The sequence below is a fragment of the Daphnia pulex genome, chromosome 6, assembly GCF_021134715.1.
Source record: "Daphnia pulex isolate KAP4 chromosome 6, ASM2113471v1".
Classification (NCBI taxonomy): Eukaryota; Metazoa; Arthropoda; class Branchiopoda; order Diplostraca; family Daphniidae; genus Daphnia; species Daphnia pulex.
In genome coordinates this window covers 4,977,874-4,996,324 of record NC_060022.1, presented here as the reverse complement: position 1 = coordinate 4,996,324, position 18,451 = coordinate 4,977,874, and the positions used below count along the sequence as shown (strand labels likewise).

Here is an 18,451-nt window from a genome sequence, read left to right as displayed (position 1 = left end):
GCTAGTGAATGAGCAAGTTGTGTATTTACTTTACTTCATTTATATATACGTATATATATATAGTCATCAACAAGCTACATCGAAATAATAAATGCCAGATATGACGTTCTTTGATCAAGACAGATCATCTTAGTGATGTGGAAAAATGAGAAAACATTCATATCCCGGATTAGAGAGATTTGCATGCTACAAAGAACGAAAAGAAATAAAAACGCGACGGAAATGATTTTTTTAAACGCGGAGAGAGAAGGACTTGATAATACGCAAACAACATTTGTTTGAAGAAATCGATATTACAACTATGAACAAATCCAATCGAAGAAAGCTACATTTCTCAATAAAAGAACGTGTCGACTAAAAAGTGACTCAGCCAATCTTTTTGAGACTAAACAACTGCATGGAACCAGAACCCGCCCACTTGTAAAGCCACACAAAACAAACAACCGCAATTCACTGACATTGCAATTTCACGTTAAAATTCGTTTCAAAGCGTGAGATAACGAGAAAAGCTTGACGCTATCCATGAAAAATAAGGCAATCAGTTGAATCGTTGGCTACTAATTATTTTTTTTTTCTTCAAAAACGTACTGGTATTTGTAAGGAAATAGTTTTGGAGGAACGGTATCCCTGTAGTCATAAATAGTCGATTATATGAACAAAGTCAGGCTGAAATTTTTGGATAATTAGTCTAGATTATTTGCTTCCGTTTTCACTATTGCATTTGCGCCGCTTTCAGATCTTCAAGGATGGACTCCCTAGCCAGTGCAGCTTTCTTTCGGATAAAGAAACAATCTGAGCAAAACCACTGGGTGTTCGCCATGCCGTACGAGGTGCATCCGGTTGATTTGCACTGTTTGCGGATGCTATCATAATGAGATAAAAGTCGAGACGTAGGCTGCGGTACAACTTTCTCAACTACGGGGGAAGAGCGCGGTAACTCGACGTCCACAGGAGAATTTCCTGCCACCCCTTTGTGTGGCTGCTGTAAAAGTCTGGGCGGGCGGACCGGATGTGTTGGCCTTTGTTGTTCTTCAGGATGATCCAGCCTCAAATCAATCAGTTCTTCAGTTGGTTTATGGGTTCCGTTGCGCTCGTAAACTTTGGCAATGATCGTCGGCATGGTTGGTGTGGTCGCTTTTGCTTGTTGCCCGACTGGCTCCACCACGCTGGGCTGTTTAAACTTTTCACAAATATTAGGACTTATCTTCTCGAAAACAACCTTTTCCTCGATTTTAGGAGAAGGTGTTGCCGAGTTGGGCGGATTCCCGTCGCCGTAAAAAGTAGAATTCGAGAGATACAGCGTCCCGTTTTGTCCATTCGGTGGTCTGCGCGCCGGAATGTTGGTGGCATCGGCGTAAGATTGGCTGTCTGATTGGGCATAGAACACGGATTTCCCAATTCCGTACAGAGCGTTTTGATTGCCGCAGCTGTTTGATTTTGTAGCAGCCACTTTCAGATTCTTGGCCCTTTCTTCTTCCTGCTCGAGTTGTTTTGCGTAGCAGGCCGTGCACATGTAGCTGGTGAGAGCAGTCCCGTACATGGAGCAGTTGGGATTAATGCAAGGGCTAGGTCCCTCTTGGATGGCCATTTCGGCCAAGGTATGCTGCTTCCGGCGCTGCCAGACAAGCGTTTGACGTTGACGTTCGGCCTGCTGCTGTTCAAACCTATGACGAGCCGATTGCATGTAATTGCTAATCATCTGCTCGAGGCAAGGATGGTGCTTCTCGGTATGCAGACGGGCACACAGTATGAAATCCGGACATTCCCATTGGACATTATTGAGGCGGGCTGGCGACGGTAGCGGATGCTTCAGGGTGAAGTTGTCAATCAAATTTTTCTTTATCTTGCGACCGACGGAACGCCCTAGACTGCCAAATTGTTTAGCTACACTGTAGTGTAGCTGCTTGCCAGGGGCTTTAGGCCCGGATGGACCAAATCGAGCCCCATTAAATTCGCCATCACTACTCCATCCTTCCGTGTCGTGTGACGGACGACTGAGAGTTCCATTTGCTTTGGTATCATTTTTGACTTTGGAAGTTTTAGAGCTGCTATTTTTAATGACTGCCGGACACGGAATGTCGACTAAATCAAGGAACTGGTTCAGCAACGCAAGACGATCCTCATGCGTGAAGGCAACCCGTTGAACAACAGCCTCATTGAATTCATCCCGGTTCCAAACGCACGCTTCGCCTGGATCCACCTCAAACTGGATGGGCAATAATTCACGATCCACGTCCACCAGAGGAATAACTAAAATAGTTTAAAAAGAAAAACCAATTTCCAAACAGTGACAAAAGCTGGCTCTGAATAAACAAGAAAATACCGGCAGGTGGCTCATGAACTTGTTCGCAAGTGGTCGGGGAGAATTTCTTCTGAGGCGCCATGGCAACTAAAGCTGAAAAATGAGCAGCGTCATAGGCTAAAATTAAAGGCGACCGGCTGCATTCACTAGGCTCAATCTCCAGCGGAAGGTAGATGCCACCGAATGGGATAGGTGCGAGGTCCTCTCCATTGACATCCTGGATGAGATATAGACCAATAAAAACGTTTTAAAATAAAGCTCAGAAGAAGGCCGCCAGACAGTCGTAATCAGCTTAGATCCTTCGTGAGTGATAGGCGTGACATGAATCATGTGAGCCTGTTTATCGCCTACTTTTAAAACAGTGTCCGCGATGACAAAAATAGGCCGCTTGAGAACATGGGCTAATGCTAACACATGTATCTCTTCCAGGGATTCGTAAGTTTTACTCGAGGTGTTAAAGGATTCTCCGCGACCATCGGTTTCCGTTTCGCATGCACTTGGTGTAGATGAACCAGATGTTCTCGGCTGAGAACTAGCTAGCTTCAGAATGTTTTCCCATTCTCGTCGCCATTCTTCCTCATTTAGACGCAAGTCCAATCCCGCCTGCAATAGTTTCAATCGAATCATTTTACGGCACCATAAAACATTGGGATCAAAACATTATTACTTGGAGGTTGGATCGAGCGTTTTGCCACCTCCACCTCCTCCACAAGGCATGACGAAATGTCCCCATGGTCAGAAAGTTGTGCAGTGCTTTCCTCAGTATAAGAAGTCGATCGTGAAATCCCCACATTCCTGTGATTATAAGTAACATTTCAAATCAAATTATTCTATCACACGGAAAAACAATGAAAAATACCTAGAGACGCAGCATGGAGAAGGCAATTGCCGTCCCCTGTTGTCGACAGCGGCCATAGTTTCTCGCATCCTTCACCTAAACATGTCCACCAGTTTAAACGGACAGCCTCTTGCAACGACACAGCCATAGAGGTGTCAATCAACTCATTTTCAAGAAACGCACGGAACTCATCTATGGAAAAAAAATTATGTTGTTTAAACCATAATAAAAATATATAACCATTAATTGAGTATTATCACTCACCAGATTGGGTTGACAGATCAGGAAGAGTAAAGGTGCAGTCATTTGTCTCTAAGGCATTGAATTGACTGTTTAAAGAACTAGGTTCCTCAACTTCAGAGAGTGAAACACACAGTTCATTTCGAATTTGAGAGATTACACAAGCATTTTCTGCTGTACGTGATATCCCACGAGACAGCTTTTTGGCTGGAAGAAATAAAAAGCGAACATGAAATCATTGAAAATATTAATAGACAATTAAAGTTAAAATCACCTTCTTCATCACAAACATCAACTGCTGAGATTTTGGTTAAAGTGGGTTTATTAGTTGCAACATTGGTAGGGAGGTTTGCTGAAGATACTTGCACTCCATTTCCAAGGGATAGAGGGGCTACCACTGGATTTACAGGCATCACCTGAGATGTAAACAAAGCAAGTGGAAATACTGATATTAAATGAAGAAATATATTTTAAAAACCAATATTAAAGGTGATTTCTAAAGTAAATGGCTGCAAGGATTTAGAACATGTCTTACCACAATTTCCTTTGTAGTCTTTTTGGTATCAATGCATTTCCTGTCCGACGTTCGTGATTATTTCAGGCCACTTGTCAAAGCTGATAGGAGTATCACGTCACAAACACCTGGGGTTTACTTTGTTCCCGAAATGTTTCCTGCTCTGTCGTTCGCCAGTGTATACATTAGGAATACATAAGGAAAACTACCTCACACTAGCTGACGAAGTATCTAAATAACCGTACATTTCTCAGGTATATAACTGTACACTAATGGAGCTAGTTTTTTTTGTCCGTGTGACTAGTCCTTCAACTGTATAGCATCTGACCTAATTTTCACTTTCACTAAAGTCAAACAAGCGTAAGCTCCATATTTGCAGTGTTATGTAGTCGTAACAGTGTAGAGTAGACTGCTACTATTTTGACGGCGCAGCTGGAGCCTGAAACGAGTTGTTTCAATCCTTTTCGCTAGATGTCTCTGTAAATAAAGAGTGAAAGTAATTTCGGTCATTTTCTAAAAGGGCGGGACTGGGAAACTTCTCATTATTACAGACTTCGCCCGTTCCCTGTAACCTTATTATATCATGTGATGACTAAAAAGAATAAATTCATAATCTCCTGTAGGCCGAAACCACAAATGTACCCAACGCTATGTCACATTTATTACTAGTCCGCACTAATAATAAGCTGACGGGCGGACTTTCCTGCGGATTAATTTCAGCAATTTGTACTTTAACCCCAGGTCCCTGGCACTGAATAAAAATTCTGATTAAACTACACGGACAAAAGATTTGTTTATAATATAGTTTTCAGTAGACGTGACACGTGAGCAGAAGCATTTGACCTTTCCACCAATACTTTATTTCTGAACCAACTAATAATTAAGAGATTAAAAGATATATAAATTATTAAATTTATCAAACACAAATGATTTTATAAATTTTCATTTTGACAAATAGCAGGGAAGCGATATGCTCTAATTTTTAAATTTACAACATAGTAGCTGTTTGGCTGGCAACGACAACTAGCATAGCTATCGAACTCACCACAGTGAAGAGTAGTCTATGAAAATATTGTGTGAGAGCTAGCACACAATTCCTCCAGTAAATAGTGATAGCATACACCGTACTCATCTCATAAATAATACTAAGCACAATGAGTAAATAATTCAAACAGCTGCACATATTCGGTGGCTGTAGCTTGGATGTTAATGAACTAACGTTTAGCAAATTCAAAAATTATTTATATGTTTAGGCACTGAACTTTTCCAATTATGACGGCTTCTTCTGGGGATTCTCTAGTAGTATTACAAGGTTTTCTTCTGGCCTCGCCGGCTCGCTTTCTCTCTTGTTTACGAATTCGTTCCAACTGTTTTCGGCTGAAGGTCGATTTAGAACGTCCCCCAGATGGATCCATTTTAGGTTCCTCGTTGTCAACGGAAGTTAAAGACAATGCCAAGAGATCTTCAACGGCAGCTTCAAGGTTTCCACAATTATTGTAAAGGAGTTGTCGAACGATGGCGAGATCCTGACATCCTGTACGTAGAATAGCTTCGCGCTCAATTTCGTTGGCTTCCTGGTTTTCAAAATTGAACAATACTCGCACTGAGATTTCACTATTTAACGTTTTAATAAAAACACTCACTGAATCATCGACACGGTTGATTTCGTGAAGGTCGCAGGAATCATAATCTTGGTCAGCTGTGTTTTGGCTCTGAGTTGTTACCTCATTTCCTTCACTCTCGACGTCGATTTGAATATTCGCGGGGACATGGCTGGTATCTCCCAATCGTCTGACGCTATCGTAGTGGTCTCCACCATGGTATGCAATATGCAGTTGACGAGATATGGGAATATTGTTGTAATTCTTTCCCTTTTTATTCTTCTCTGTTTGAGCTCCACTACTTTCCCAGCCACGGATTTGCCAAAGTGGTGCATTTGGTTGATGAATGACAATGGTGACCTGTGAACATACATTTTAATGATTAAAAAAAACCAGTAGATTAAATGCCATTGGATTTTTTTTACCTGATGGAGTCTAGCGAATGCCACAATTGCATCATTTCCAGCATATGTACCTGGCTGACTCAGTTCACTGACTGAATAAATAATTGATTGTAAGTGGCTGATAATTAAAACAAAATGTATTCATACTGTGCTTCTCAAAAGGAAGATCATCTTCCACGAAAGGTTGGAAATCATCTCTGTGTTCTAGCATGTAGGTTGTTGTGTCTTGTCTATGTCTGTAATGATTGCCCATATGACCATCTAGTTGGTCACCTAACGCACGAAACAAACAGTTCCTAATAAAAAAAAACAATCGTTAGATTTAACACAGGGTAAAGAGATAACTTAAAATATTATGCAACACAACCTACCCATCCCCAGGAACCTCTCTCAATGTCAGACCTAGGGTTATTAGTTGAGATTTTATCACATCGGCGTCTACATCCTTACTATCACGAGATGATTTCTTTGATTTGTTCGTTATTCTCTTGTACTTTCCATTATCTTCCTTCTTCCTGGCCATTTTCTCTCAATTTCTCAAATTGTGTCACTTTTTGCTGGTATCACGTCAAAATTGTTGTTTTTTTTTTCTACGGGGTTGCCAATTTTCGATAAGAATTCTTTCTGAAGCAGACGATTCGAAAACGTCGCCAAGTTCAAAACATCAGAAAACGTCAAAACGTCAAGAAATCGTTAATGTTAATTCATTTTCGTTTTCCAACGTTCATTTTACGCTTGACTGCCGAACGTGAAAGAACGTAAAATGAATACCTGGTCGCTGGTGAAAAAAGACGACCGCCATTTCATCAATCCTTTTTTTGTTCCTGGAAAGCAACTCAATTTTGATCCGGTAAGTTGTTTCCTAGCTAATCATCAGCCTACATTCGTTGTCATAATATTTCGTTGTACAATTTAGAAAAATGAAGAGTTTACAAAACATTTGAAAGTTGTCACCAACAAACTTTTACTGCAATGGGAAAAAGATGTGAAAGCAGAGATCGATTACACTGGAAGCACCAACTGGGATGATTCTTCGATTTACACTGGAACTTCAGGATATGCCCTCTTGTATTTTGAAGCTGGAAAGATATTGAACTCTGCAGAATACTTGGAACAAGCTTTTTTCATGGCAGAAAAATGCACCATGCATCTGCACAAACCCAATGTGAAAAGCCTCACTTTCCTAACTGGAGCTGGAGGCCCCCTCGCCTTATCTGCTGTGTGTGCTCATTTCCTCAAGCAACCAGAAAAAGAGCACCATTTCATTCACAGGTATGACTAAACTATAATTCTATATTTTTTTACTCCCTGGCTTATTATACGATTTTTATCCTCCTTGTCCAGGTTGCAAAGTTTGTATCATTCTTTTGAAGTTGTTACCAACAGCAGCAGTGGGCTTCCCGACGAGCTGCTGTATGGGCGAGCTGGCTGTCTTTATGCACTGCTCTTCATGAAGCAATACTGTAAGGAAAAAGTAGACGGCGATTTGATTGTTCACATCGCCGAAGCGATTATTGAATCTGGCAAGCGCTTAGCCAAGGAGATGCAGCATAAAGGACACAAAACACCACCACTCATGTTCGAATGGCACGAGCAAAAATATCTGGGACCAGCGCATGGTTTCGCCGGAATACTTTATCTTCTCATGCAGGTCAGTTGGGAACAAACTGAATGAAAATTTGGGTTAAAAATGGACAAATTTCTTTTAAATTTTAACATTCTAGGTAAAGGATTATTTGGAACCTGGTGTTTTGGAAAACTACATCCGCCCTTGCCTTGATTTCCTTCTTGACGCTCGTTTCCCCAGCGGGAACATCCCGTCGTCTATGGGTAGTGATCGTGATCGTCTGGTCCAGTGGTGTCACGGTGCCCCAGGTTTCATCCACTGTTTCGTAGTTGCCGCAAAGGTATTTCAAAGTTTCTGTTGTTTTGTCGCAAATGAACGGAGCAATCGTTGCTAATTGAATTTCCAAAGGTATTCCATTCGTATGTTTACTTGAAAGTAGCCAAACAATGCGCCGATGTGACTTGGGAGCGCGGAATCTTGACCAAAGGGTTCAGCATTTGCCATGGCATCTCCGGGAATGCGCTGGCCATTCTTCATCTCTACAAGCACACGAACGATCTCGTCTACTTGCAGCGTGCATGTAAGCTCGCCGAGATCGTCATGGACGATCGTCCGCACGAATTCCGCACTCCAGATCGACCGTTGTCCATGTTCGAAGGTATGGCCGGAGTAATCTTCTTCTTGCTGAACTTGTTGGATCCCGAGAAATCCGATTGCAGCTTCCCTGGATACCAAGTCAGCTCATTTGACAAAGCATAATCGATCCAATTATAGAACGTGGCTGTTGTTACTTTATTTTGTTTTGTTTTTTTCGGTTGAATATTGAAATCTTTTGTTTGTTATTATGCAAATTGTTTTGTAACCTCGAAGAATCCGGTTGGTATTAAATACTTAAACATCAGACATGTTGAGCTTGTTTAATATATGTTTCCGTGTTAATTAGATGCCCTAAATCCATTTGGAAGCAACCAGAAGCAACTCCTTTATTTACTATTCCATTAGACTATTTTGGGTTATAATTGTTGATATTGAGTTGGTAGTTTTACTACCAAGTTACGCGGACAAAAGTCGAAAGGGGAAAGTCCGCTGGCATCACTATCTCGTGAGATTATAAGTTTTAACTATTAACAGGAAAAGGTCATTATTATTCCATCCAGTGTCCGAGAGAGAAACTCGTAACTTTTATCGCTATTTGCGTGATATTTAGTCATTCGTAACGAGTATTTTTTATTTCTCTCTCTCTCTCTTCCCATCAAACTATTCACTTAAAAAAATAAAAAAGCTGAAGCAATCGATACTTTTCCGTCTGGTTCCAAAGTGTCTGGGAATCGTAGAATCAAAAAAGATGCGAATAAACTTGGTTCAGGTGCTTCTTTCTCCAACTTTTTCCTCTTCACTTTCTCGCAAAATGCTTTCAACGATTTGAAAAAGAAAGAGCTTAGCTGCAGCAGCAGCACAGACGCATCCAAGTTGAATCTCCTGAGGGATCGACTAGAGGTGGATAAGTCCGCGTATAATGTCCGCTTTTATACAACTTGAATCCTCTTTGAGAAATAACCACCATCTGCATCACAGACACAGACTGCAAAAACTTTGGAGCTTATCGGATTGCGTTGCAACGGTCTCCGCTACGAACAATAAATATCCATGAAAATGGGAGGGAGGGTAGGATTACACACACATGTGTGTGTGTGCAGTATAGTATCTATAACAATCCGGAATTTAATTTGTACCGAAGTTGCCATGGCTGTACGAGGGTTTTTTCACAACGATACGGAAACTTTTCGTTGCTTGTCGTGATGTTTTTAATATCACCGTCGTAGCAATCGAGTTCATCAGACGTTCTGTACCGGTAGATGTTGCAATATCGAGATGACATAATAAAGGAATGAAGACATTGATTGAAAACATCATTGTCAATATCACTAGGGAAAGTTCTCTATACGTGTGTGTCATTCTTCGTCATTGGAATAAGTTGTTTGACGTTGATCATAATGAACGAGTTGACGTTGTACTTATAATTAATCCCGATTTCCGGTGAATCGACGATCCCGATTTATCTCCCCGCGATTACGTCAACGCATAGCTCGATTTACCTTTTGATGGGAAATTGACCAATTGGCCGTTGTATTATCATCTCAAATATCCTTAAATATAGAGCAGGTACTTATATACCATGTTTGCTCCCTCTTCGATATTTATAGAGCGCCAACAGTTGGGCGTGTACACACACACACACCCAAAGTTGGGCCGACATAATCTAGCGGGCAACTATAATGTTATGACTTAGCAGCAGACATGGTCGGGATTAAAGAAATCGCCGAAGAATAAACCCCTCGTCATTGGATTTTGTGTGTTGGCAACGGCTTTCCTTGCATATCACATAAATATCCGACTGTCTACTACATGGGAATAGTAGGACAAGTAGTATAGTACCAGCACCGCTGTACAATAATAATATTTCATGCGCCAGCGCATATTAGATCATTCGGTTATCTAGCTAAGAACCAGAGAGTTTCCCTCGGAGAGATGTGTGTGTGTGTGTGCACACATTTGCGTCACGGGGCCCGATTAAGCGTCGCGAAATTGCATTATGCCAGTGACATTTACATGGCAGCCCGGAGATCATATTAATTGCTACTATAGTAGTGGATGTATACATACATGGATCAACATAAGTGCATCAATTGATGCCCAAACATCTCGCTTGCTGCAGTCTTTTTAGCTGTTTTCAGTTCACCATACACACATTTACACGGACACACACACACACAGATTTGTGCAAACTGTCAAGCACTTAATTATTCTTTGACATATGGAAGAGACGAGCGGGCCTGATCATAATATTCATTTTAATTACTGAGCTGCTAGTCACATTTTCCGAGCATTTCAAGACTTTAATATGACGCCAGCCAAGTTTCTGCCGCTGTATACTTAGTGCTGTGTGTGTGTCCCATTAGCCCGGCTGTTGCGGAGGGGGGGGGGGGGGGGAAGGGGCGGTGCCTCATCTACGCCTTTATGAATAATTATAGAGAACTAATAACGACGTGATCCCGGGAAGAAAAAAAGAGGCACGCCTCTCTCCGCGCCACTATATTTCCCAGACTTTATAGTACAGACGGCCTCATTTGCCAATACGTCACTGATGTCCTATTTGTTATTATCCGACCTTTTCCTCCTCTTGTTGCCTCTATATACTAGCTACTTAACTTGAAAGAAATATACTACTAGGCTGTTATTTTCGGGGGAATAGGACACGGCGGCGGCGGCAGTTTCCAATTAACCCAGCATCTCAAAATGTCTAATATAAGAAAAGATTGTCGACATCATATCATTTCGAAACTTTGTTTGTGAAAAGAGCAATCATGCTGGGCCACATTAGTTTTTTCCAAGTTATAGAAAACGAAATGATGAACAAACGCGAGCAAACAAAAATATCCAGGAGCTAGACGGCCGTTTTTTTATTCTTCTTTTGGAATAAATAAACGACATTGTATAATCATGTTTTTCAGGGAAAAAACATTTTCATTCCGTCGGAGGACGAGAGAGACGCGACGATAATCAAAAAAAGTTTTCATCATCTTCACCAAACAAAACAACTCTACTAGATACATCTTATATAATATAGATACTACTATATAGAGAGAGAGAACCCCAAGTCATTCTTCAACTCTTGTCGCAGCTAATTAAACGACTATTCTCTCGGCCGCCGCCGCCAGCATTTATATATATTGCTTTTGGGCTCGGCATCATTTTTCGTCTATAGAGTATATTATAGATTGACACATTTATTTCTATGTGCACTACTAGTCCAATATTTACTGCACGTACTACGACGAGCTTCCATCTAATAGCCCGTGTGTGTGTGTATCATATGCAATATATAAGCGCAATCTTTTAATATTTAGGAGCTAGCTAGAGATGAGCCATGTGAATCGGAAGAGCTGGATGGAGCCAATCAGCGGGATTGGCCGGGTGCTGGAAATAGAATAGCCAATAGACCCAGGAAAATTACAAATTATTATTTTTTTTTCTATCTCTCTCTCTGGTATAAGCTAGGAGATAAGATAAGATAAGAAAAAAAAACCCCAAAGATAAATAGTTACATGTTGTAGCTATTTATTGATATATAAATGCGGGGAAAAAATCTGTAGTAGTAGGGCACTACTGCTGGAGGGGTAATTGAATTCGGCAAGAGCCAATACTGCAATCAAATGGGGCGGAAGGCGATGGTATTAGAGGGGGAAACTGTTCTGCTGCCGAGTTGTGACGATTTGTACACGACAGCAGAGAGCGACGAGATGGGGAATTATTAGCCCCGCTCATATGTGTTATCGGGAACGTCGTCGGTAGAATATGTAGTCGCACTTGGATTGGCCTTCCTTCTTTTTCTTCTTCTTCTTATTTCTCCCGGAATATGCCATGGGAACGAAAATTCGGCGAGTGTTGCCGCTGTTAGATGTGCCGGGGCCAATAACAGATGTATACAGCACATATCCACTCTATAAGAGAGAGAGAGAGAGAGACCCGAGGGGCTAATACACTGCTGCCTCCTTGACGCCATCATATTATGAGCCCACCCAGATGCTGCACGGCTCCCGCCACTTCATTGCGTCGCGCACCCAGCCCAGCCCAGCAGCAAATGTCTTGCCGAAATGGGGCGATGGAAACGAGACGGAAATGTCGCCCTTATGGCTCACGCTTTTCATATTCCCTTACTTCCGGAATGGGCGACGCCGTCGCCACCGCTCCATCTCATTATTTATTTTCCTTCTTTTTATTTTTCTTATATCCCAAGCACCGCCGCCGCCGCCGCAACTCGTTAACATGCTAACACCAAACAAAAAGCTAAACAGCGATTTAACTAGCAGGTTCTCTTCCTTCTCTCTTCCTATCGACAATTTCGTTTGCGGAATAATCTCATCAGTGGAGGGGTGGTTCCCGTTCCTTGTCAAGAGTCCCGATCCAAGTCGTGAAAAAGACAAAAAGTTAGAAAGAGAATGGCGACATTGTGTCGACATATTACAAGAGCAGAGAGAAGAAGTTGGGCGAATTTTTCCCATTATTATTCAAAAGCGTCTAGAATCTTTATATTATGCAATTCGTTTTCAGGAACGAAACAGAAAAGTGGATTCCCTTCACTAATAATTAAGTGCGAGTCTTTTTTTTCCTTTTTAAATAAATCTCAACCTTTTTTTTAAATTATTTCACAACTGATGGCGTTTTTCTTTTGTCTATTTTGTGTTTTTTTCCTGCCGAGTTTGAGAAATTCAATTGGCCAAAGTGCTTCTATAAATAGATAGCGAGATACACACACAGTGTGTGGTACAGTTGCAGTTTCAATCGATCATTTTCTTTCTTCCCTATTCGTAATTTATGATGGACGTTTGCGAGCTCACGATTCGTCCCGTATATCAGCATCATCATTTCTCTCTTTTCAACTCTTTTTCTTTCTTTCTTCTTCTTCTTCTTCTTTGGCCTGTACTTATTATTATTATCCCGTGTCTCTATGTGCACAGATGCCGTCCGTGGGATTTTTAGGCGCCTAATCCGCATAGCGGTTCAAATAGATCTCATCAAGATATTCTTACGCTCGTTCGACGAATTCCAACTGAAATCGACCGTGTCTATTTGTAAAAAAAAACAGCAAAAAGAAATCAAATCAAATAAATCTGGGGAGGAGGTGAAATTGTACATCAGTATTTCAACATCGCCCACATTTCCGAGAATGAGATTCGCCTTGAAACATTTATCAAGTCGGTTGGCGCGATTTTCTCGTTCAGCGCCGGACAGAGATACGGCACGAAAATCCTCTTTTCTGCGTGTTGATGTTCAGAAAAGAAGAAGCACGGGTCTTTCTCTCTCCCTAGATGCATCTAAATTATTGATATGTAACGTTATGTAATGACAGGAAAGAGAAAAAAGGAAGAGAAAGTAGGAGGGCGATATTGTTGATCCATCTAAGGACCCTCCAGGCAACCCTTCAGGGCAAAGAGGACGGCTTACATATAAATGTTTTGATTTGGCCACTTCAGTAAAAAGATTGATGGCAGTCATTGGGCTCGTTGCTATCAGCTCAGAAGATATACTATCGCTTTTAATTTAAATGCCATATACCTGACGATGGGCGAATTTGATTTCCACCAAGATTTAGCGGTCAGCAAAAAACAGATTTCTATCGATCCGGATTGATGTCATATGCGTTTGAAATTGATTTGCAGTCTTATATATGTAGTATTTGCAGTGTAATACTTTACAGAACCCTATGTATATATTTGGCTTGCGTGTGTGTGGCGAATGTCTAGCTGATTCAACGAAAACATATATTTTTCCCAATCCATTTTCATGGCTGGATGGGCGATGATTATGCGGGCCAACGCCCCACCCAAATAAAAGAAAAGACGAATTTCCATTTCGTCTTTTGTGTCTTGGTGATATGTATAGCGTATGACACGACGACTGCGTCACGCATTAGACAACATCATCGCGTCTATATCCGTCCAAATAGAAAGAGCTAGAGAGAAACAAGAATTATTTATTTACATCAACTCGGTTGGGCGCGCGCACCCGTTGCCGCCGTTGTAGTATAGGTCAAATGATCACCGAGGGAGGAATTAGAAGCGAAACGTGGGAGGGCCAGCAGAAGAATCACAAGAAGAAGATTCTTTTCATTGTAAATAATAGAAATGTTGTTGTTGTGTGTTTTTCGCTCTCGTCCTCTATCTTTTACGTACTGATGCTCGAGCCATTGAAATAAGTTTCACATCATCTAATGGCTCTAGCCATCCTTTTTATAGCGATTGCCATCCCCCGCTTTTTCTCTCTCTCTGATGCTGGGCAGCCCATCAAATTACTACTGGCCGGCCGTCCGGCGTTCTATACTTTTCTCGATTGTCAATTCCGAGATTTATATTTTTGGCCGTCTGCTCTGGAGAATGAAACATTTTCTGCTGCGCCTTTTTTTGATGAGTCCCTCAGAGGCCAATCTGTAGAGCAGCTCGACGGCCAAACCATTGCCCAGCAACCGGCGTTTTTCTCCTCCCGACGACGAGATTTGAAGAGAAAGAAAGTTTGAACGCACAGTGAAATAAGTGAGCGGCGGCCACATCAAACAAGAGAGAGAAAAGAAAACTCGCCCGCCCGCGCTCAGTTCATTAAGAATAGCCTAGCTGCTGTGCCTCTGGGCAGCACAAAGAGTTACATAATAGCCGCCCAGCTGTGTACTACTCTGCGCAATAATCGTCCGCCACAACACAAAGTCCAGTTAACAAAAAAAATTACAAATTACAACTTTTTTTCTCAATTTACCAAAGAAGATTTCCCCCCGGGAAAAAACAAAAATTGTCCACAGGGATGATAGAAGATGTTCATTATAGCTAAAGGAAAACAAAAGTTGTGTTTTGATATAGGCCGGCGCAGGTCTAAATAAAACAAGTAGTGCTGGACGCCCGTTTCCCTTATATTATAGAGACTCTCGTCTACTATGCGGGGTCGTGTGTTTGTCCTGTTGTCTGGTCCCTGTCGATGGCATCTGCAATACTCTCACAGTAGTAGTAGTAGTAACAGCGATGCTGCTGCTGGAGTGCAAATCGAATCCTTGGCAACACTGCCCGAGGAGATGGATACACACACACACAGTCGATGATGTACAGACAAAAGAGTTTGTTTGGACACTGATGGAAGAAAAAGATCTCGTTCGGTAGGGGGGTGGATGAATCTAAAAAGAAAAATAACATTTCTATCTTGTGCTGCTGCTGGCCTGGCCGTCCCTGCAGTGGAGAGATATATACAAGGGGGGACAAAACAAACAAGCGCACCAGTGTGTATATACACAACAACGAATGGGTGGGTGAGGGTGGATAGCGCGGGAGCCAAAACGCGTACAATGCCCAGGACTCTCTTCCGTCTCTCTCTATACGACGAGAGATTTCTGGCTCGTGTGCCCAGAGTCTCCTCTCCTCTCCCGGCATTCCCGCGGGAGAATAAGGCGAAAAGTGTCAATGACTGGGGCGTGGGTGAGATCAAGGGCGGCGGCAGCACATTGTAGCCTATATTTATTTTAGTTGCAAAAAGCCATTTCATTTTACAGGAACTCTCTTGGCCTGTTGTGTAATAATAATAAGAAATTCTGTGATTTTTTTCCTCTTTTTTCCGCCCCCCTCCACCATCAGTTTCAATCACTTTTGAATGACTTTCAACTTAAAAAGAGAGAAAAAGAAAGAAAATCGATATGATGACTTTAGCGTCAACTCGAAAAGAGTCTAAATACATTATACACCATGCACTCACCTTGATCTAATACCATCGATGATGTAGAAAGGTCGACAACTATATAAATACATATCATATGAAGGCTAGCAGATAGATTCGAGGGCGGATCAAAACTTTGAGAGTCAATTAGTTGGCAGTCAAGTCTGAAGAAGAAGAAAACGAGATTGGATATGATATCTCTAGCAACAAGTTTTCGTTCGGGTTATTATATGTCGTATCCTCTTTATAGAAATGTCTAAACTTGTAGCTGCATCAACTCACCATTGAGCATCCCCCCCCCCATCCCCATCAGAGATCTATCCAACTATTACGGGTAGATTTTTTTTTTAAAGATGGCTGGCGCGGGATAAAGTTTTCATGGAAAGCCATTTCCGTTGCGGTGCAAGTAGCGTGCGCGCCCATTTTATACGGACGATGCATATAAGAGTCACGGATCAAGACGTGGGCAAGAAGAGAGAGGAAAGAGCCGGCCATGAAATATGCAGCAAAGGCTAAAAACTTTTTTTCAAAGCGGCTGCTGGCTGGCTACTGCTGTAGGTCGAGTCACACTCTTAAGGGTCAACTTAACTTTTCACTTATCATTATTACATTTTTTCATCTGCGGAACAAGTTGGAAATGTCATTTTGGTTCGTTTCAAATGGGCAGCAGTTGGACTGAAAAAATAACATCAAATGTGACAGATGTGTGGAGATATGCTCTGATGAATCCCAAAGATTCTACACGCCGAATGGGCCCAACGCCCAGGAGAAAAATCCTTCTGACTTATTCATCGTCCATCGGAAATTTGAAATAGCCGCCACAAGCCATCCGCGATGGCGTCTATAACGTGTTAGTAGACGGAATCGCCGAGTCATTTAGGAAAGAGCCTCGACGCGCCCGGAAAAAATTTTTGATGTGAAAAACCCCCAGCAATATATCTGCACAGGCCATTGAAACGCCCTAATGGATATGGCACAAGTGTACACATTATGTTGTATACCTCGAGCGTTGCGGTGGCCATTAGGGAAAGAGTGCCGGGCCACGTGCTGGGCGGAAGTATGAAAAAAAAAAGAAAAAAAGTTTTTGATTCCGTATGCGCATCATTCGCGGAAGAACTGGCGCCAGGAGAAGCCCAAACAAGTCGCAATCCAAACAAGACCAGAAAAATATTAAAAGCTCTCTACAACAACAACAACAACAACCACAATATTTCCAGGGCTTTGGCGGTTTTCCCACATTATATGTGTGTACTTTGAGGTCGTCTAGAGAGTTTGCTTTAGATTTTTCTTAGACTCTTGCATACTGTGCTGCTGCTGGGATTTCCAGTCTAAACTCCGCCCCCGTGATGTAGTTCTTCACTTCTCCTTTTTTATTTCTTTTTCACTTGGCGTCTCGGCGCCCGCGACGCTACGTCTGCACGGATGACTGAACAACTTTGATGGGCCTATACATCAGCAGCAGCAACACACAGCACACATGGAACTATTATTCTGAGAAATATATTATTTCCCATCTTCTTTTTTCCCTTTTCCCAAGTTTCGGATATGGATGGCAATACGGTGCCGTCGTATAACGATCCAGTCTCAGCTAAGAAATCGGCGACCCAAACGTCAAAATATGTCTCGGCGGAGACACAAATCTGAGCGTAGGTCGTAGAGTGTGAAATTTTTTCGATTGGACGATGGCAGAAGCGAAGAAAAGTTTGTGAAACGACGAATCGATCGAATGAAATCGCGCTGGCCCTCCCCTTCCCTTTTGTTTCGCCATTATTGTATCATGGATAGTTGTTGTTTGGGGAAGAAGAAAATGTTTCCGAATCATGTAGCCCATTGACGCCGGGCGAATGTTTTTTTGTTATCGATTCCTGAGATGCTGGCTGGACAGCAGCAGAGCCGGAACGACCCGGAATCGGTTTCGACGCAGGACTGCATTAGCTATACTATAGAGACACGCACACACGTATATATTCGATCTTGTTATTGATAGATGGGCGACAATCAAATTCGACATCAATTTTCTCCAAGTCGTCAATTCAATTTGGGTCCCGCTGATATTTTTGTGATTATTACTATGATTCCCCTTGTCGAAAAATCGATAGACAATTTAGATTTGTGATGGCAGGAAAGGAGTTGAATTTTTTTAGTCTGAAATGATTATTACATTTGAGTATGACATCTTATAACGAGAAGGTGCCGGTCATAAAATTTTCCAGTTGCACTTTGCTTAAAGTTTAAGTTAACAATTATTTTTCCACTTTGATTGTTTACCGGCAGACAAAGTTTGTGAGGTACTAAAACCGGGCCTAATCTGCAGTCGTTCTACGAATGAATTATTGAATGAACCCTGACTGAGTCAACGACGAAAACGCCAAGAAAAAAAACCTTCCCATCAGTCAAACGCCCAGACTCTCAGGAATAAAAGTACTTCGTACTATGTAAAAATTTATAATCAGCAAAGACAATAAAAAAGCCAAAAAGGAAGAGTAGAAAAACACTTTTCCTACCTTTAAGTTTGGCATCCAAAAGTGCTCCATCCGCTGTAGAGTTGAATCCATCAGGCGGGATAGGAAAAAAATGCCTTGTGAATCACTCACACGAGTGTACACGAGGATAGAGAACATTTATAGAAAGAGATCCGTATAACTCGATCGACATCGGTAGCTTCTGCAATCAATAGGGATGCTGTTTACCTAAATAAAAAATAAAAAAATGGATTACGAAAAATATTTGCAGAA

The 18,451-nt window shown here is 41.8% G+C and overlaps 3 protein-coding genes across 3 annotated transcripts; 1 reads left to right on the top strand and 2 right to left on the bottom strand.

Annotated features, from left to right (window-relative positions):
- Positions 1-5: 5 nt before the first annotated feature.
- LOC124196034 (OTU domain-containing protein 7B-like) lies at positions 6-4,317 on the bottom strand. Its single transcript, XM_046590805.1, has 8 exons — positions 3,916-4,317; positions 3,655-3,796; positions 3,405-3,587; positions 3,162-3,332; positions 2,970-3,097; positions 2,654-2,905; positions 2,324-2,519; positions 6-2,250 (listed from the first exon to the last, which is right to left on the bottom strand). The coding sequence occupies exons 2-8, from the start codon at positions 3,791-3,793 to the stop codon at positions 713-715; spliced, it is 2,607 nt and encodes an 868-aa protein (XP_046446761.1). The 5' UTR covers positions 3,794-3,796; positions 3,916-4,317; the 3' UTR covers positions 6-712.
- Positions 4,318-4,731: 414 nt separating this feature from the next.
- Positions 4,732-6,520, bottom strand: LOC124196037 (OTU domain-containing protein 3-like). The gene is made up of 5 exons (XM_046590811.1): positions 6,271-6,520; positions 6,047-6,195; positions 5,921-5,991; positions 5,538-5,855; positions 4,732-5,468 (listed from the first exon to the last, which is right to left on the bottom strand). Exons 1-5 carry the CDS (start codon positions 6,420-6,422, stop codon positions 5,136-5,138), a joined length of 1,023 nt encoding a protein of 340 aa, XP_046446767.1. The 5' UTR covers positions 6,423-6,520; the 3' UTR covers positions 4,732-5,135.
- Positions 6,521-6,535: 15 nt separating this feature from the next.
- LOC124196036 (glutathione S-transferase LANCL1-like) lies at positions 6,536-8,369 on the top strand. Its single transcript, XM_046590810.1, has 5 exons — positions 6,536-6,749; positions 6,816-7,171; positions 7,244-7,550; positions 7,624-7,806; positions 7,875-8,369. Exons 1-5 carry the CDS (start codon positions 6,663-6,665, stop codon positions 8,223-8,225), a joined length of 1,284 nt encoding a protein of 427 aa, XP_046446766.1. The 5' UTR covers positions 6,536-6,662; the 3' UTR covers positions 8,226-8,369.
- The last annotated feature ends 10,082 nt before the right edge of the window (positions 8,370-18,451 follow it).